Genomic DNA, 21,702 nt, shown 5'->3' with positions numbered 1-21,702 from the left:
ACAGTTGAACATTTTGTAAAAGCAAACATATTTCTTTTATGCCACCTAATACTAGTTTCTTTCTTTTTTTTTCTTTTGTTTTTCCATCAAATAACATTGAACAGGAATTTAATGAAAATAAAAATTTTATTTAAAAGAAATTGCTGTTTCGCATAGAAACACTTTTCTAATGTGTGAAACGACTAATTCATCCAACACTAAAGGTGTAACCATAAAAAAAACCTAACAGTAAGCAAAGTAACCATTTTCCCTGCCATTAAGTTTTTTTTTTTTGGGGGGGGGGGGCTACTTTATTGTATAATATTCTTTTAAATAATTTTCCCCTGCATGCTTACAGCATTGCCGGACTCTTCAGCCATTCCTTCGTCGTTAATTTTTTCAAGTACTTAGAAGCGAAGGGGCTTGAGAATCCTACAATTGAGGAAATGCTAATTGTTAAACATGGGGAAATATTAAAGAGGGTGAATACTGTGTCAGAGTTTAACTCTAAAATTAATTAAAACTTAAAATACATTTTGGAAAATCGTTTAATGATTCATTGATTTTTTTCTTTCAATGGGAGGGGTTTAACCCCTAAAACCCTCCCCTTGGACACGGCTCTGGTACTTGGAACAAGGGCAGGTGAAAACACAGGGGCGTTGATAGAAAGTCCAGTCGAATTTGACACATTTACAGGACCCTGTCTTCCCCTAGCGCTAACATTTTCGATATGAAGTAAACTGTGGTGGGTTTTTTTGCACATTCTACATCTAAACTAGCTTTTGCAAGTTTTCACACTGTAAAATTGAATTAAGCAGTTAAAACAAACATTATTTGATTTAACGAAATTTGAACGCTCTTGTACTGACAATTTTAAGAATTTATCACACCTCGACAATGCATGCTCTCTATTACAGAGAGGACATTGTGACTGGGCGCTAGACGCAACCAAAGTCACCTTTCTTTGAACGTTTCTCTTGGTAGTTAAACTTGGGATGGATCTCGCTTGTGTTGCAAGAAATTGCAATAGTTTGTCCAACTTTGGAATGACATCAGTTGAAAAGGTTCTCTCAAACCAAGTTCTTGAATTTGTATCAAGCTTGAACAATATCATATGCATCAAAAGGGTATCGGCAGTTGGATCAATCTCATATTCGAAGGACTCTAACATCCTTACAAATTCCTTAGTAGAATCTATCAAATTCAAAATTTGTGTGGAAGATTCTCCACTTAAGGGTATTATATTGATAAATCTTTTCATTAAGGAGGACATAATTTCTCTTTTATTAAAGTATCTATCCCTTAGCAATCTCCAAGCAATTTCGAAATTATCATTGGTAATCGATAAAGAGTTTACGATTTTTAACGCATCTGACCTTAAACTCCCTTTTAAATATTGCAATTTTTGTGCTCCCGTCAAATTTTGATTGTTGGAAACTGCAGCTTCAAAAAGATCGGAAAAGGTAAGCCACTCCTCAGTTGCACCGGAAAATACAGGTAGGGATAACGTAGGCAATTTTACTTCAGCTGACTGAGCTGGGATTGAAGTTTGGCTTGAATCCTGGGTTTTAACCTGAAACTCGGAATTTACCACAGAAGGTACAAGCCGAGTATCTATAGTGACAAGTACTGCCTCTAAAGTGTAAAAGATCGTCCTTTTCCGTACAATAAGTTTCCTCATCTTTTTCTTCGCAAATACTTATAATAGGATCCAAAATACCCTTTACCTCAGTTTTAAATTCTATGAATCTTTCCTCCCTAGCTAATAAACCCACCTTATTTAAATTCTCAATTTCCTCTGCTGTTTTCTTTTGGAGTTTTGTAATCGAAGATTTGACACTCTTTTTTTTTTAACAAAGCGTCCATATTCATTTGAATATAGAAAATAAAACAATTTTATTAAAGAAAAACAACGCAGCTGTGCGGGAATGAACGAATGTCTAGTCCAAAGAACGAAAGAAAATACTATCTTGGCGCGTCACCGAGACGGTGGGGAAGCGAGGGGAGAAAATCGCAACAAGAATTACCAAGGAATAAACAGTCTAAAGGGTAAAACGAAACTGAAACTTTTGTAAATTATTTGAAAAGGTACGACAATGGCAGACTACCAGTAATTTACCAAATAAGAATAATCAACCAATCAAATAAAAAGAAAACAACCACTTATTAAACAGTTTGAAACTTTTTGAATAATCTCAAATTTGAAATAATGCATTTCGTAAATTTGCATTAAATCCTAGTATGTGCACTTTGTACGCTTTAAAGTTTAACACATTTAAACAAAATATACTTTTGAATGTTTCTCTAATTGAATTAAGACAATATAAAGCATTTGCTGAAACAACAAAACAAGCAAGAATTTAGAATAGAACGTTTCTCACTGGTCTCCGGCGAGCGGACCAAAAATGTTAGGAAATAAATATGAATTAGAATGTTTCGAAAATTATTTTCTCTTACCTGCTTGTTTGTTGTATTAGTAGAATTCATATGTGGGAAGCCATCTCAATCTTGAACTCTGAAAATCTAATAATTGAAAAGTAAATTGCACTACAATTGGAAAAGACGGCCTTACTCCTTGATATTAGAACTCACACTTATTTTTTTCATTAGAGAGTTACACGCTTGCGCAGAGCCATCTGTGGACTGTATGCGAAACAGATCTTATAAAAATGAAGAAATTTTTTATACAGTCAAACCTTGATATCTCGAACCTCCTTATCTCGAAACCCTTGATGTCTCGAAACAAAAATTTTCCCCAGCATTTTCTGTAAAAACCCCTATGTATTTTCCATAGTTATATCGAAATTTATTTTTCGAAACCCTTGATATGTCGAAATTTTTGCACAGAAGCAAGCTTCAATTGTGGTTTTGCTTTGGCAATTTTTGTAGCAAAACCAGTATCAGAGACAATTGCTTAACGTTTTTCATCCCTTTCTTTCGAAATTTTGTTAATAGGGGACTGGAGAAAGATAATAGAAGAGTGTTGGCATGAAGGGGGTGCTGTGTTTTCAAGAGTTTAGAATTCTTTGTGCATTTCTCTCGAACATGTTGTCCACTTTGAGGAAAGGGATTCGATTTTTCTTCCGTCAGTTTTCAAGCGAAAACGGAAAATGCGTTCCTCATTTTTATCATTCAGCTTTTTTAACTTCTACAAAATGGCTGCTGAGAACTTTGTGAATGAGAGTACTGGTTAAAGATAAAATTAGCATTTTTAAATTTTTAGGTGAAAAAACCAAGCTGAAATTGTTGTTCATTTCAAAATCTCGTCCTGTGCACTTTCGACAATTAGAAAATTTCAAATCTAGTGAAATATTGAAGACTACTTTATTGATTGTAATTCGAAGTGGTCCCATAGTATATATAAATGCATATAGCGTACGTGTGTGTAAATGTGAGAGTTACTAGTGTAATTTTTTTAAAACCTTGATAACTCAAAAACTCGATATCTCGAAATTTTTCCCTGTCCCGAGAGATTTGAGATATCGAGGTTGTACTGTAGTAAGAAACTTCTTAAGTACAATTTGTATCTTTGAAGAAAGTAATACCAAAATATACTAGTCGTAAAAATGCATTTTATAGTAAGACTAGAGGACCCGACAGACGTTGTTCTGTTCAAACTTTGTAAGTTGAAAAGTTAAAAAATATCAATAAACCATCAAGTGTTTGAACCGTTTTGTTGAAAAAAATAAGTAAAAAGAAATTGTTTTAAGCTGCTTGGTGTCAGAATGCGTATATTTGTAACAACTTGATTTATTCAATGCCCAATGAGCAGTTGTTTTATTAACTATAGGATAAAAAGCGTCCTCAGATATTAAGTATAAAAAACTAACTACCCATCGAGAACAAACGAAAAATCCCGCTGCAACATCCCCCATATGAAAAAGAATAAAACAATCGAAAGGATATCGTTAAAAAAAAATATTAAGGTAAAACAGTTCTCTGAATAAGCGAAAATAACTCAACCTTCCCACATTCCCCTCCCGATTTAAAATAAACATTCTTCAACTAAAATGACTAAAAACTCTTTAAAAACGAAAAGCAATTCTTTGTAATTTGAAATATTTCGCCAAATAAACAAAAAAATACAATAAATTACAATAACATTAGCTTTAAAATGTAAACAAATGATCAAGCAACTCGATTGTTTATAGCCAAAGTCGCCAAGCCACCACGTTACTGTAATCTAGCCGATCCGTGCATCATTGCCTAATTTGTTCTTTCCACCAAAGATAAAGATCTTCCACATCACTGATCTTTTGTGTACAGAACTACCCTGTTGTAATTTATCTGGACAAAAATAAAATTGGTTTCGTCTTTAAATTTCATCATTTTTTCCTTTAATAATGAACTGATTAGTTGGATAATCCTTAAAGTATTATTGACATAGGTGCCAAAACTCAGATGAATTTGAGCCGAAAAACAAATGTTGCTAGGTACGTACTTTCTGATCATTTGGTTAGGAAAACCTAAAGCACCGATCCGGTCACATGGTTCAACTACGACGGCAGAACACACGTTTTGCATGAACCTTCCAGTACTTTACTTTAAAATATATCTCGGGACCTAAAATCGTTGCTTTCAAGAAATGAAGGCTTCACTCTCCCTCTCTCTACGTTTTATCTATTCTCAATTGACACATCACAGTAGGAAATTTCATATAGAAAAGGAGAGCTGACTTTTATATTGTGGTTCGGCAACGGGTTAAATATTTATTTCAGTTCTCGCTCAACAATAGGTTAAAATAAATATTAATCATCTGGGAGATATAACCATCCAATGTTTCAATTAATTAATTAAGAAAAACATTTCCGATTCGATCTATTGCGCTTCGAAACCATGCTTCCCACAATTTAATTTGATCAAAATCGGTCCAGCCGTTTGAAGCCTTATGGTGACAAACGTTCGCACAGAAGATTTTTATATATTATGATCAATAAATACCTTTGTGCTGTTGTAAAGAAACGAAAAGTAACAACGTATAAAAAGCACAAATTCGTAGATTACCATCTGCGAATTTGTGCTTTTTATACGTTGTTACTTTTTGCATTTTATAGTCTTTCTTGGGTGACATCAGAGAAGGGACGGAGGAAGGGGAAGCGTGGGGGGAGATGTCAGGGGTTCAGGGGAGGAGGATTGCTCCAAGAAAATGATCGAAATTGGCGTATGAAAATTATTTTTAGTTAATCTTTAGTGGTGCTTGGTTGTAAGGACAAAAGAGTAGGGCACATTCAAGGTGCATGGAGAAAGTTTCTAAAATTGACGTCAAATATCGCAATTTTAGGAACATTTGCGAGACTTTAGGTAAAAGTAATGTTGCAGTTCTTTCCTTAAATTCTTTTAAAATTGAAATCAATTTGAAGCTATTTTTTAAGACCGTAGCTTAGAAAGGATCGGCGTTCTTCCCGAAAAATCTCCAAAACTGAAATTTTAAACCTGCAATTTTGGGTTACCTTTATTTACGTTGCAAGAGGGAGGGAGATTTAATCGCCTCCCATTGAAATATTTCAAAATATAAGTTTAAAACGCAAATTTAGGCCGTCTTTGGTGATGGTAAGGGATCTGGCGGTTGTCCTCCGGTAATTTCTCAGCACTATTTTTTCAAAAACCCGTTTTTGGCTAGATTTGAAAGCAATAGGAAAAATGTGAAAATATTCCGAACCAAAATATTTTTCGGAACTGAAATCCATTATAGGCTATTTTTGGGAAGGAAGGATTTTGGGGCTCTTAAGCGGATATTTCTAAAATCGCAATTTTATATTATCTTTGGTGATGTTGACAAAACTGGGAAGCTTCTACGGATCTTTCGGATATTTTTCAACATTAATATCTGAAAAATATAACTATAGACTTTTGTCCACCTCACCTCGACGATTGATGGATATGCCCTAATGCCGTAAAAAGTTACCATAAGCCTAGCAGTTCTATACCGGAATTCTTTAGAAACATAAGTCCCAAAATGGTATTTTAAGCATTGTTTGATAACGATGTGACTAAGAGTGGGCGGGGGTTTAGTGAGCCCTCACGAACAGTGTTTTTGAAACTGAAGGCAATTTCAGGGTAGTTTAGGCAGGAAGCTGTGGCTCCACGGAACCGTCTAAAAACGAAATTTTCAGGTATAGTGATTGAGTCGGGGAAAACGAGGATCCGGGGTCTTTCCCCAAAAGTTCTTGAAACTGATGTTTGAAAAAAGCAATTTTAGTTTGTTTTTCAATACGTTAAGTGAGAGGGGGTGGAATTAGGGGCTTCTCTAAAGATGCTAATTGAGACTGTCTTTAGTAGTAATGTTTGCGAATGGATTTCGGGGTCGTCCACTGCAAAAATTTCAAAAAATGACAAAACAATTTTATATGACGTAGGAAGGGCTGTCGTCTGAAAACACGTTTTGGATTTTGGAACCAACATTTTTAGGCTATGTTTGATTAAGTTAAAGTGGAAGAGGTGAATCAGACTTAATTGGGTCCTTAAGATCGATGGTTCAACCAGCGAAATTTTCTGAAAGTAAAGTCCTAGAAACGCAATTTTAAGCCTTCTTTAGTTTTGTCAAAGAGGTCATGGCATCCTTTTGGATCTTCGTTTTGGAGCTACATTTAAATTTGCTTCCCGAGGCAAGGGCCCCGTCCTCCTACCTGATCTGAAACCGGGCAGTTCATTCAAGATTTTAATCAGAAAAATTGTCATAATGGGGGAAAAGTTCAACATTTTAGTTCGTCATTCATATATGTTACTCTCACGGGAGTCGCAATTTTTCACTTTCTCTCCACACATCCACGATTGTCAAACACAAAGTTTGTTAAATAGTTTGTTGTTTGAATTGCTTGCGAGAGTATCTAATCAGTATAGCTTTTTTTTAATAGATAAAATATGTCTTCATTGTATAGGTCTATAAAAGCTTTGGGGGTGGCCGCCCTCGGTGCTCCTTTTAGACAGCACCATTTCATGCTTCAGATGGGGGGCTTTCCCCTCCCCTGTATCCATGCCTGATTACCGGTTCTGTCAAATTTTGCAACCAAATGAAGCATGTGTGTTAAAAGTAGATATTAATGGACAATAAACCAACACAATGTTCCCTAACATTCTATTTTTTTAAACTATGCAATGCTTTCGGGACAAAGTCAATTCAAAATTTTATGCACCAATATTATCGCATCCGAAGTAAATTTAAAATCTTATTCCCAATTCTTTGCACTTAAAGATAAAAATGATCTGTCAATGTTTGAACTTGAATGCTCAACTCTAATTTTGATGTAATTATTCAGTCACTGAAGAGACGAATGTGGCAGAAAATTACTTGAATAAACTGTAATTAAAATGATTTTTTAAGCAAATTAGGATTGTATTTGTGTGTGAATGTAATTCTTTATGTTTACCATTGTTTTAATGATTATCAGTTATTGTATCAGGAAATAATTAGGGATGCACCGGATAATGATTTTGCCGGATACCGGATATCCGATGCCCCCTTACCTGCCGGATTCGGATATCCGGCATTTCGATTGCATTCCATGTTCGCATATTTTTCTACAACGCCGTTTCAAAACAATAAATCAAACTTGTTCCACATATCATTTCTTTAAAAACATGTTAAGTAAATTCAAATGTACTTTATTAGAGCCTCTATATTTTAATTTAGGGGCAATTCCATGAAAAGTGAAACCAGTAGGTCAAAATTTCATATTGCAGTTATTTTGCTATATTATACATCATTGTAAAGCTTGAAATGTGTATTTTCAGAATATTGCATTGCTTTTTGAATAAAAATTAAATAATAATTTTTTTTCCTAGTTGGAAGTATGATAGTCGGGTCTTCAAAACAATCAGAAAAAAATACCCCTAATTCAAACGCTTATTTCTAATAGCAAAATAAAAATAACCAAAATTAATTGCAATACAGCTGAAACTATTAACATAATACTATAATAACATGCATTTATTTTTATTTTTTTACAAAATAAAATCAGGCAATTTAAATTTAAAAAAAATGAAGTTCAATGTTACGTCCGTAACAAAAATTTAGCAAAAGTTGTCGTTACTTCCTAAAAAATCAAAATTAAAAGAAATTCTTTTTTGTCCTTTTAGCAATCCATTAGAGTAATTGTTTACCATAGTTTAAAACATTAGAATTTCTTTAGTTTTTAAAAAAATGGCGTTACAGACGTAACATTTTTTGTTACGGACGTAACAAAAAGCAGTACGTTACGTCCGTAACACATGTATATTTCCAATTAAAAAGAAAAAAAGCACAGGATGGGAAATGAAAATATAGGGTATGACATGTAATATGATATAACAAAACTTCTAACACTGAATTTCAAAATTTTATAAATATTAGTGGATATTTAATTTCATTTTTTAAAATTATTGAAATACACATCGTCGCCTCAGAGCAACGTTAAGACATCTAATCCTAGGAATAACACCAAGATATCCTACTGTTGCTCTGAGGTGTTAATCTCAAGGTATGATTTTTTTGTCCTCCAAATCATGCAATAAATTCAATTGCTGTTAATAATTCTAGATTAGCAATTAATGCTTATTAACGTGCATAAAAATATTCTAGAGGGTTCCTTAAATTCTTAAACTTTGCTTCATCAATGCACTATGACACAAAAGAATAGTGTTCTCCAAGTAGATTCTTGCGAAAATTACTTGATCATTTAACACGATGAAATCCAAAGCATATCGTGCGTAATTTTCATTAATATTTTTTTTTTTAATTTATATTACAGATATTAAGTATAGTTTTTCTCTTCAAACTTCTATCATTCTGAAAGCATAGCCAAATTGATATTACTTCTTATTTAATAACTTAGAGATAAGAATTTTGTCCTGCTTGAATAGTTTAAACCAAAGTTACTGAGTTACTTTTTATTGTTATTTACTCTCCACAAAAAAATACTTAGATTACTGTTTCATTGATGCGTTGAATATTTTATAGTTTTAAAACTTAAATTAAAAAGAATGATTAGATTAGAATTAAAAGTACTAAATATTATTAAACTAGCTACATCTGATCCTCAGATAAAACACATTTAGTTTTGAAGCAAGATTTAGATTACTTAGGCAAATGTTGGCCAAAATGCATTTTTCCTATGTCAGTTTCGACAATTTTTTTCCACTGTTGGCAAAAACGTGCCATTCTGTTAAAAAGCGATCGAAATCAAAGGCAACCGTTAAACTTTAAAAGAAATTTGGCAGTTAATATGTTTGTTGAGAGATAGAGAAAATCATCGAAAATTCTTAAACTGTAAAAGTACTCTCTTGTAGAAGCCCCCTCCCCCCTCTCCTTCCATGTTCATGTTAAAAATTTGAAAAATTTATTTGTAACTGAATAATTCCACTTTTGTTTTGCTTAATTTCCCCTTGGATAATTGCACTTTTTATGACGCACCAATTTATATTTTATATTTATTTACATGGCGGTTAGTATATGCATGGGAAATGCTCCCTATCTCCACAAATCTTTAAAAACTATTAAAGTGTAACTTAAATGGGCATAATAATGTGTTAATCTAGACCGTTGCACTCTCTTAACAAAACTTATTAGTATACACAAGCTTTTATTTGCTTTGTGCAATTACCATATCAGACATGTTACGTCCGTAACACTTTTTTGTTACGTCCGTAACAAATATATAAATTTCTATCATAAATTTTCCAAACAATATCCATGAAAACTTTATGGTTTTAGAAAGCTTGAAATCTCAAGAACAAGTATTTCAAAGAAAATTTTAGAAATCTATGAATAATTCACAGGAATATTGGCAATTGTATGACAATGTATACATTTTGCTGTTTTCTGAGTTACGTCCGTAACAGGCAGTTTTTAATTTTTGTCACTTTTTCTAATAAAGCAATCTGCACCCAAATTTTTGATAGCATTAATAACACCAAACTATACAACAGAAAAAAAATTTGTAGCTCTATATGAAACCAAATTGAAATCATGTGTGTTTAAAGTCTGTGATTGTTACGTCCGTAACGGTGGAATTGCCCTTAGGATTGTGCTATATATAAAATGAAACATTAAAATATTGTTTAATTTCGACAGATTTTTTCGAAAGAGACAAACTTTCGGCAAAAATTAATTCTGTATGTAATGTACACATGGGTTAAACTTTTAATTATTCATAGTTGAAATCTTAAAGGTCGTATAATGAGTCATATTTGTTATTAGATTTGCATGACGTGTAGAATTTTTTTAAAACTTCATCATAAAGTAATACATTTTCTTGTTTCCAATTTAGAAATAACAAAAAATAAAACTTTGCTTTGAAATCATTTTTATTACAGATAATACACATGCAAAATTTTTCTAACATACAAGTTAAAAAAGAAAATATTAAAACAGGGCCAGTTTGACTCAAAAAATAAATAAATAAACTTGAATAATCAACTTAAAGTTTTACTTTAATTCCAGAAATAAAGGTACATTTTCTCTAAAGATGCAAATTAGCATCTTAAATACAGGGGTGCCCCCCTTTAAGAGCAAGGGCCCACCCCCTAAAAACCATAAATACCCCCCAAATAGAAAAATATCCCTAAAACATCCCCCCCCAGGTGGGCACCCCAGTTAACAAATTAATAAACTTATGCTAAAATAATCAACTGAAAATTTTACTTTAATTCCAGAAAACAAAGATTCACTCTCTTAAAAGATGCAAATTAACATCTTAAATACAGTATTAAGAGTCATTCTCAACGCGTTCACTTTTTAAAAACAAATTAATAAACTTACGCTTAAATAATCAACTTAAAATTTCCCTTTAATTCCAGAAAATAACGATTCACATTATTAAAAAATGCAAATTAATATCTTAAATATAGTATTGAAAGTCGTTCTCAACATGTTAACAATTTTTTTTTAAACATAAATAAAATTATACTTAAATAATCAACTGAAAATTTCACTTTAATTTCAGAAAATAAAGATTCACATTTGTAAATGATGCAAATTAACATTTTAAACAAACTATTAAGAGTCGTGTTAAACACGTTCACGCTTTTAAAAATAAATTAATAAACCAATTCTTAAATAATCAACTTGAAATTTTACTAAATTCCAAAAAATAAAGTTACACATTCTTAATGATGCAAATTAACATCTTATACAGTGGCTCCCAAAAGTGTTCGTACACCTACGACTTTCAGTGAAATTGGCCCCTATCCATTGGTTAGAATTAATATTTAGGAATAGATATTTAATTCTAAGATCTATGATCATTTTTAACAAAACTACATGAAAAGTTTTTAAAAAAATATTAAGACTTCTTTTTTTAAAAATAAAAAAGCCGAAAAGTGCCGGAAATTTTATCTCACAAAAGTCTTCGTACACTTTAAAAAATGTCTATACATTTTTGAATAATCTAACTTTTTATTAAGTTATTATTTAGTAGAGTATCATGCAGTATCAACAACACCTTTTAAACGCCTAGGAATAAATTTCATTCTTTTTTCTTTCTTTTTTTGCGTAATTTCTGAGTAAGTGTTCAATCGCACTTTGAGTTTTACTGTTTCTAGTTCTGTTTTCGTTTCAAAGTCGTATTTTCATAATCTAGCCACTAGATCTCTAAATATGTTGCATTAAGTTCAAATCCGGAGATTAAAGGGGTATTTTCTAAACTTTAGGACAATTTTCGAGGCACTAGACGCAAACTTTGAAAACCGTGTGCTTCTTATCGTTATCGTGATAAAAAACAAAGTTGTTTCCAATAACCAAATTTTTGGCTAAGAGTTCAAAATTGGGTTTTAAAATATTTGAAGGAATGGCATGATTCATTATTTCATCAAAAAATTCCAAACTACCAAGTCCTGATGCTGATATGCACCCTCACACTATAACACTTCCACCGTCTTGATTAACTGATCCAACTGAGTTCTTAAGATTAAGTTCCTAATTTTTTCTTCTACTTACAGTTATACAACAATTTAACCAAAAATGTTGAATTCATTTTCATCTGTGAGTAAGACGTAATTATAAAACGTTTTGAGCTTATTTATCATTGATTTTGCGACGAAAAGCGTAAGCTTTCTGTTTTTCGCACGACCAAGAAAATTTCTGCGGGAAGAGGTTCCATTTAATCCAGCTAATCAGAGAACTTGGTGAACAATTTTAGGTGAAAATTAAATGTAAAATATTTAATTTAACTCTGAAGAAACATTTACAGCACTCAAATTTGTATTGTTCATATTTTTTTTAACTTAAAATCTCCGATCACGCTTTGTTAACTTTGCCAGTTGACCTTTTCTTACCTTGTTTTCGGTCCCAGTCTTTTCTTTAAAGCCTTTTATCTAGCATTTTACTATGGAATGGTATAAATTATCTAATTTTGAAACATTTTAAAATAATTTACCACTACCGTGAGAAAAAAAATTCAAATTTTGAATGGTGTTGGTTGCTTTATACGAATACCAGCCATTTTAATGTAATAAGCACAATATTAAGGAATAAATGAACAAAAAATTAAAGCCAAATTACTTTTACGGGTCAACACAATGCAAAAATATTAAATAAATGGCATATGAAAATTTTAATCATGAATTTATTCGAAAATATTTGAGTGTACGATGACTTTTGTGGTCTGTGATTTCTCTTGTCTCTTTGTTTTTTGACCCATTTCAAAAAGAAGATCCGTCAATATTTTGAAAAAACTACTGCGGGTTGTACTTAGAATGACATAGGAATGATGTGAAAAAATATTGGACTTCGAATATATATTCGAATTCAGTTTCGCGTTATTTTGGTTTTACTAAAAAAATTCAAAGTGTACGAACACTTTTGGGAGCCACTGTATATAATATTAAAAAATATGCTAAACATGTTCAATCTTTCTTAAATGAATTTATAAATTTATATTTGAACAATAAACTTAAATTTTACTTTAATTCTAGAAAAAATAAAAATACACATTCTTAAAAAATACAAATTAAATTCTTAAATATATTATTAAAAATTATACTATACAATTAAAAAATTTGAAAGAAGAAAATGAAGCAATAACTTAAAAGCTGTTATTTTTACTGCTATATTCACCGTCTATTTTAAATGCTAAATATCAGTTGAAAGTCTTAGTTAAAATAATTATTCTGGGAAAAGCAATTATTACTTTACTCAACATTCTAAAATTTCCAATGGACTCAAGTTAAGATCGGCGTTGAATATGACAGTTATAATTATGCTTCATTTCATGCAATATACACTTAAGAATATTTATCAATGCAGGGGAATATTTTAGATTTTTCATTACAAACAGAAGTTTTTCTACATTATTCGGTGATAGTCGGATGCCGATCTGCCACCCTCCCTTCTCCTTCCACTAAAATGTGTCATGCTTTCAATAAAATGAATTGTACGTTTGTTCTGAGATTTTTTTTTTTTTTTTTTGTGGATGTTTTTTTTTTCCAGGTAGATCTCAACTCATTTTTACTGAAGTGGAATAATTTTAAAAAGGGGGAGAAATCTTTTACGGATAACTGAAAATGGAAAAAATACAAACGCAACACAAAATTTTGGATATAAATGAATGCAATGAAAGGATTTTAGCATGTGTAGAAATATACAAGCAAATATAATTTCGAAAATAGTTCGTTTGTACAACTGCGCGCGTTGGGTACAAGCATCGACTACGTCATTGGTCACTACATATTGGTTTCTTGATGGTTCTTCATCCTTTTAGTATCACTGAAAACGGAAGTTTCCACACCGTACTACTCTAAACATTGCTTTGTTTCAGTGCAACTATTCCGCATTTTTCATTAGTTTCTTTCATTCTTCGTTTTAATGTTCATGAGATATAATGGCACCAAAGCGTGCATTATTAAATTATTAATACACTGTAACTATATTATTGTTTTATTTACATGTAGTGATGTAAAATACCCGGGTATTTATTTTCAGGGGTAAATACCCAGGGTATATACCCGGGTAAATACCCAAAGTGGGTATTTACCCGGGTATTTATTTCAAAAATTTATATTCAACTAAAATACTTTTATATATGTATTTCACTATGTATGTATATAACCAACCTTATACAAAACAATAAATTTTTGCCCAAAAATTCTTTTTGATCACATATTTAAAGAAGTATTGAGTGAAACAACTTAGCAATCTAATATGATATTCACATTAAATGTGCTGGATATGCCTAATCAATGTTGATAGCCAAATTTCAGATATAAAAAGTCATTCTACAAAAAGCAAAAACCTTAACTGGTTACAAAAACAAAAAAAAAAAAAAAACAAGCATCAATTTTTTAAGGTCCTAGTCTTTTATAACCTAGTAATATATCCCTGCACGACATCAAAATGCAACAAAATGTCGCTCAATTTATTATTACTATTTATTTACCTATATCTTTTGCAGAAATTTCCTCCAAACCTAGTTCAAGTGTTCAGGCGTATTCTGCATCTCATATATATGTATATATACATATTTATAAAATAAGCAAGCCAAATTCCAAATATTAAACAAATTATATAAAAATAATAATAAAAAGGAAAATTACAAATAGCTATTAAATAGGAAATGACAAAGTGTGAATCCAGAGCTCATCAGCCGTGGAGGATTCATTAAATATGGTCATAAGACCAAAATTTTTTTAACTATGAACTGAAAGAGAATGTTTAAGCTCCAGTACATGCAATATAGAGTAACATTGGGCAAATGTACCACATGCTAAACTATAAACAATAAACAAGAGCTCAAACCTAAAACTAATAGCAGGGGATTGCGCCTCGACTAATTAGGAAAACAAGTTTCGATAATTAGCCATCCACGGATATATATATAATAGACACGCACGCACACACAAAATATACAGACACATTTAAAATTCAAAAATAGAAAGGAACAAAACAAAGATGTTCTGAAGAATGGACCTTGCGAACGAAGTGGCTGGTCTATCCCGTGATAATGTATCAGTCCTTAGTTCGCTTATTTCATTTTGTTATTTTGACTTTGACTTGTTATTGTATTTCAAGCATATGTATTGAGTGGGAGAAAAAATAGAGACCTTTCAGCTGTTTTACAATGTTTAATTTAAAGAACAAAACAATTTAATAAAAAAATAACTACAGTACAACATAAATGTTAGCATAAAAATACTTAATCAATCCTTTTTCTTCATAATTTCATCAAGTCTTTCAATAAAAAATATTATAAACTGTGTAATACATATGTATGTATCAATTTTACTAATTATTTCATATTTAGATTTAAAAAACAAATTCCCATTCACGTTTTGCATTTTTTGTAAAATACCCAGTTTTTGGGTATTTACCCAGGCCTTGGGTAAATACCCGGGTAAGTACCCAAAAAATATTTACCTACCCACTGGGTATTTACCCGATCCACATCACTATTTACATGTCTCTCTCCCATTAACCATTAATTTTGTACATCGTAACAGAGTTTTATGTTGAATAATACAGCTTTTTTTATGCAAGAAACGGTAATATATAGTTAAGAAATGGTTCAAAATAGTGTGAGAGGTGTTTACAAATGCCTAAAATTTTTTTGTGTGTTTCTAAAAATCCGAATTCATACATTTTTCTACTACGCTAAATTTCAACTTACGCGAGAGGAGTAGTGGAATGCATTCCTCCCGCAAGTCGGAACTCGACTGTATTTTAATTTTAAACATGGCCGCTCTTCCAACTTCATGCACTTTGATATGAACCATTGCAAGGTCGACTTTTCACTTCAGCGTGTTAAAGCAGAGAGAGTGAGAGAGGGATGGAGAAATTATTGGCAACATACAGTCAGCAGATTCGCGAAAAAGAGGGGGGGGGACGCGGGGGAATGCCAGAAGCTAGGTTTGAAGAGGAATGGTCGTTTTTAAAGCAGCAATTAAAAGAGAAAGCATCATCGAAAAGTTTATGAAACAGTGAAAGCTTTAACTGAAATTTTTGCAAAAGTAAATTCAAAATTAAACCCTCATTTTGTACCGGATAACCCCACATCAACCCCGGATATCTCTCACATTTTTACCGGATAACTGCCCGGATATCCTGCAAAAAACTGTCGGATATCCGAATCCGGAGTGGTTTGCTGGATCGGATACCTCATAGTTCCGGATAGTTAAAAAAAAAAATCAGCCGGATAGGCCGGATAGTTACCGGATATCCGGTGCATCCCTAGAAATAATTTATGCAGAATTGCAGATATACACATAGACCAATTAAGCTATTTACTATTAATTTGCTTTGGAAATGACTCATTTCATTTTATTAATTTCAAATAGATAATTATACTTAATGCAGAGAAATTTGGGATGTTGTAAGGAAATGTACTTTCATCTCACAAAATAGATAAACATTGCGATTTGAAACTGGCATGTAATGATAATACTGAGACAATTTTAGAAAAATACTAAAATATTTCGTATTCGGCCGAACATTCGGTTACAACTTTAACCGAATATTCGGTATTGGGTGAAATATGTTATTCGGTGCATCCCTAATTTAAATAATGTTTTAAAAGTAAGGTCAAAATAGGTTTTAAATAATAAAGCATCTATGCAAAGCAACATCTTTGCTTTTCAACATTATCGAAAAATTCAACGGAAAATGACACAGGTAAAACTCATTCAAAGAAAATAATCACACGTTTGAAAAATATCGATTGTTTCGTTTTATGAAATAATGCTTTTATATACTTTATAAGTGGAAACGATAAGTCCAGTCATAAATAATAACCACAATGCCAAATGTAATAAAATAAAAGTACTGGAACCTCACAAAGAGCTATAAAAAGCAAAACTATGAACAAATCCACAGATTTGAGGACAAGATCACAATTTTTTTCCCCTATTTACCTTTTCTTCATCAATAACACGAACTTCAACGCGAGGTAGATAGTCATCCATTTAAAATTTTGTGGATTTCGCACAGCACCGTCATCAAAACACTGCAGTAAAATCGCTTCAACAGTGTAAAAAAAAAGTCAATCAAATTCAACTTTTTTTGAAAGTCTGCGCGCCGCACTTACGACAATTTAATAAATAGTGAACAATTGATGTTGCCATCGAAAATTTTGAAAATTTACATCATTTTTATGGGATACTTTCACGCCGAGAAGAAGAACACCGCGGATTCGGCTCCTTATGCAAAACAAACGCACATGGTAATGTTAATGGTATTGGGAGCGTGGCGTTAGCTGTCGAAATTAGGTTTTTTCGTAAAGAAAAATGCTAACAAGCTGTTGTGCGTGTAGATGAACGAATAATGATGATAAAGAAGAATGCAAGGAGCAGGAAATATCCCTCAAAATCCTTCCACATTAAACTACAGAGCTAAAAAAATAAATCGGTTGTCAATGTCAAATCACGATATTCAAGGTTGTCACGACGGCCATGTATGACCACAAGGATTTTATCGGACTAAAAAAGAGTACTGAAAACTGATACTGTGTCAAATTTTTCTTTCCTTTTATTAAGCCATCTTGTAAAAAGGAGGAATACAAATTTTATGCCTCGAGCTGCTGAAGCGTAGTAAGTTATTTCGTCATTAATCTACACTTTATAATCGTTATGTTTACATCAGTTTTGCCCATGTAAAGTTGAATGATATGTATAATACTTCTTGAATTTTTATTTATTCCCGTTAAAAAAATCAAATAATGGAATTTTCATAAACAAACCATTTTTTTTTTCAGTTTTTTTTTTTAGCCTTGAGTATTAAAAAATAATGTAATAAACTTGTCTCACATGTCATAAACTTGTACAAAAAAAAAAAAAAAAAAACTATACCACCAAGTGCAAAAAAACTATAAATTATTTTCTCTTGTTGAATACAAAGGTTTATTCTACTAGTCCTGCAATTACCTGAATTCATTCTTATTTCCTTCATCCCCGAACATTAGTTCTCAGGTTAAATCAATTTTCAACATTCATATACAGCTCATGCATTCCATTGATTCAGGTATATTAATTGTAAATTCATTTGATATTTGTCAAGTAATATAAATACTGTACAAAATTTTAATGATTAAAACTAGTCTTTGGAGCTGTGCCATATTTATATCTTTTAAATCTTAGTAATTTCCTGCTGAAGAGATGAGGAACACTTCTCATTCTATATTGATCATTGGATGGTTAAACATATTTTCTATACTGTATACATATTTCGTGATTCGCCAAATCTCGTACCATAAATTGAATGCCAAGCAGTGCACCTTCAATGCAAAATTACTTTTCTGAGTACTTGCAGGTCTGCTTTAGTGTTAGGCTATGTTCGGTGTGAGGCCCACGGAGAATACAAACATTTTTGACAAAGCTGTTGAAGTGAAATTAAGAAGTGCATTTCAAACCAATGTACAGTACAGTAGTCTCGTTAATCAAATTTAAAAATTTCTTTTAAAATCCTGTTTTTTCATAGATATAATTTTAAGTTATGAAAGTAAAAATATAACTCTGAGTGCAGGAAAGATTCCATTTATGTTTTGATCTATTAATGAAGCATTTTCATGACCGTGCTTCATTGAAATGTCACTTGTGTTTGAAGCAGAAGATAAGTAGACTAATTCTTTGTTAGGAAATACAGTCAACTCTCGATGACTCAAAGTCCCTTGGGCTAAAATGTTCGAGTTGTTGGTAGTTCGAGTTATGGGGAATTTTCACTACAGTCTCAAAAGTTTGGCATCTGATGAAAACTTTGAGATAAAGGAATATTCGAGTTATTGAGATTTGACTGTAATGTGGAAAATTATTCATATATTTTTAAATGTGTTGTAAACAATTCTAATTTTTGTAACAAAACATAGTTTTTTTCATCCCGATACAAAATTGTTTTGCCTCTTTAAGGATCTCTTTCGCTTTTTATCCGTAGTATCCTGATTTTTGATTCTCCTGCGTTACGAACGGGACATTTTTTCCGAAAATCGCTCATTTGTTGTTCATTAATATTCTTGCATTTTCAACAATTGCTTATTTGTGTTTTTTTTTTGTCAAATGTTGAATTTTGATAACTTTTCTACAATTTTATTCATTTCTTTTATTTAAAATATTAGGCAAAGGACAAAATGTGCTAACTCAATGAAGGCTTGCATCCATGAATATTTTTGAGAACCAGTCAATTCAAGTAAATATTTTTTTTTTTTGGACATTAAAGTGTCACACTAGAGGTATTACTTTTAATATCTTTTCTGTTTATAAATGATTTTTTATTTTTCAAAGTAAATAAAATATTTGTGTAATGTCCTTACATAAAATTATTGATTTTTCAAACACAATTTTGTATTTTTTAGTTTCCTGCTGCATTTTCAGATGGATGAACATTTATAAATGGAGAAATGTTCCAATTCTTACACCTTCATTGGATACATACCTGGTATAAAATTTTCCCATTAGTTAGAACTATCTAACAACTCTTGTAAATGATTATTACACCATCAATTCTTAATGACATTTTAAAAATAGTAGCAAATAGCTTTTCTTTTCTGTGATGGAAATATACCTCCTGGGGAACCCGCCTTGCTTCTGCAAAAAGGGGTAATGCGCTTATTGCATCATACCTCCAAAGTGGCATCCCCACTAGAGTGCTTTTGATCTTAGGTCATGTTCAGAAGCTGTTTTATGATGCTCCAGTCTGGATGCCACTTTAAGGTAGTGTGGAAATTGATGCAGAACTTTATCTTTTTTAAAAAACCTTTCATACTCAAACAAGAAGGATTTGCATGCAACATATATTTCTAGGTTATCGCAGTTGAAGTGGCTAACATCCCATTGGATTCATTGGCATAGCGAAAAAATTTGCACACAAGAAGGCTGATTTTCATAAAAGCAATGGATTTTTTTTTTGAAAATAAAATTACATTTTATTTGAATGTGTCAGTTATTTTTTATACAAACTGTTGAACATTCAAAATTGTTTTTAAGACTAATGAGTAATATGTATTTTAAGCATCAAAAAGTTTTCCTCCCAAACAATAGGCAGTCTGATTACTAGTAAGTAGTGAATAGTATGGAGAAGAGGGTATTTTTATCAATTTACTAGTAAAGAAGCAAAGTTTACCAGGATAAAGTAAAATAAAAAATTACAACAGACACACAATAATCTATATATAATCAACAATGGCTTGACGTGTCCATATGGTAAAACTATACTTTGCATAATCCATGATTTGCTGTAGTGAGAGATTTCATACTTAGAACATGCCACTATGTTGTTCTCCATGGCGGGGTAAAATATTGAAAGTCCATATATACTTTTCAGTAACTTACCGCCCTATAGCCAAGGTTTAGGCGGAAATACGTGAAATACACCGCCAGCTCGGTCAATTCCAGCCGAGGACTGCAGTTTCATGCTTATTAGCACTCATCAGCCTGGCATAGGAAGAGAGTGAGCTGGAGGTGGAAAACCTCTTAAGGAAGCCTAGAGTGCCAAACAAACTGGTAGCTAATGTAGAATTAGCACTGACCAGAGGAGTGACCGAGCCATTTCTTCGGTCACTCGTCTGCTAGCTAGTTTCACAGCTAGTGAAACAAAATGTAAACAATATTATACAGTGAATTTCCATATATCACATCTTTTTAACCTTTTGGTCAACTTATTAAAAAATTCACGTCTTACAACTGAAAACAATCAATATAAACTGATAAAATTATCTATTAGAATCCTATAATATGCTATGAATCAAGTCCTTAAATGGTATCTTGAGCAGTTTTTTCAAAGAAATGTCGGGTCCAAAGCTATGCGGAATACCACCGAAAGGCAAGGTTGTCGGATTTTGTCCACCCTGGGAAAAACCGCCCTATCCACCTTTTTTCAGTACATTAAAATTTTCAAATCGAAAACGCTGAACTTAATAATAATAAATAAATGTGTAATCTGTAAATGATGAATCTGTAATGTAGCATTTAAATTGTCAATTAATGCAATTAAAAATTAAATCATGATACAAAAAATCATAAATTTTGAGTCCAGTATCAAAAGTTATAAAATGAATTAAAAAGTTGGTGTTGAGAAAGAAAATATAGCGTGGCTCTGATAAATGCAAGCTTGACCTTGACTACTTCTTTTTGGAAACTTCAATGAAAGAGGGACGTGTAATTGCTGCACGGATTTGGGTTGGAATACTTTTGAGAAACTTCTACAAAAGCAATCCAACTCAATTTGGTGCCAATTACCCTTCCTTGATATCACAAAAGAATATAAACATTATCAAGGTCAAGCTTAAACTTATCAGAGTCACAATATACATTGAAATGAAACCAGTACTTAGTATGACATTAATGTAAATTTAAAGTTAAGCTCTTTTGTTCCGGTTCAAATTTAATGCATTTTATATGTTTTCACTTTTGGTTCAATATCTGAAGCAAACTTAATGAATCATAACTTCTTGTGGTATCAGCCTAGGCTGTTTTAAAGTGAATATGGATTTAAATGGAAGAAATAAATTCATTAAATACAAACAAATATTTTTATTAAACAATACAATGATACAGACATGGACTATTTTTACATTTGATTGCCTTATGATTCATAAAAACTAATGTAATACTAGTTTTCAATAAACAGATTTCAATGAATATTTATTTTCCAATACTCATGCTATGAGAAAAACATCCTTTCTTTTTCTTGTAATAAGCAATAAAATATGAGTTTTAAAATTAAGGTTGATGGTATTATCATAAGATTTAAGAAAAATATAAAAGCAACAAAATGTAACACTGCATCATACAGAAAAATCTATTATGCCGTAGACATTTTGGAAGATTAAGTCA

At 31.7% G+C, this 21,702-nt stretch overlaps 1 protein-coding gene across 1 annotated transcript in view; it reads right to left on the bottom strand.

The window, feature by feature from the left end:
* Window positions 1-16,845, bottom strand: part of LOC129218325 (histone-lysine N-trimethyltransferase SMYD5-like) — a 130,528-nt gene extending 113,683 nt beyond the window's left edge. Inside the window, exon 1 of the mRNA XM_054852561.1 lies at window positions 16,795-16,845. Within this exon, the coding sequence (XP_054708536.1) occupies window positions 16,795-16,845 (51 nt within the window). The remainder of the gene's footprint in view (window positions 1-16,794) is intronic.
* Between the last annotated feature and the right edge of the window lie 4,857 nt (window positions 16,846-21,702).

Source organism: Uloborus diversus, chromosome 3 (genome assembly GCF_026930045.1).
Source record: "Uloborus diversus isolate 005 chromosome 3, Udiv.v.3.1, whole genome shotgun sequence".
Taxonomy (NCBI): domain Eukaryota; kingdom Metazoa; phylum Arthropoda; class Arachnida; order Araneae; family Uloboridae; genus Uloborus; species Uloborus diversus.
Note: the sequence above shows the minus strand (reverse complement) of the source record. Positions and strands in the feature narration are given on the sequence as shown.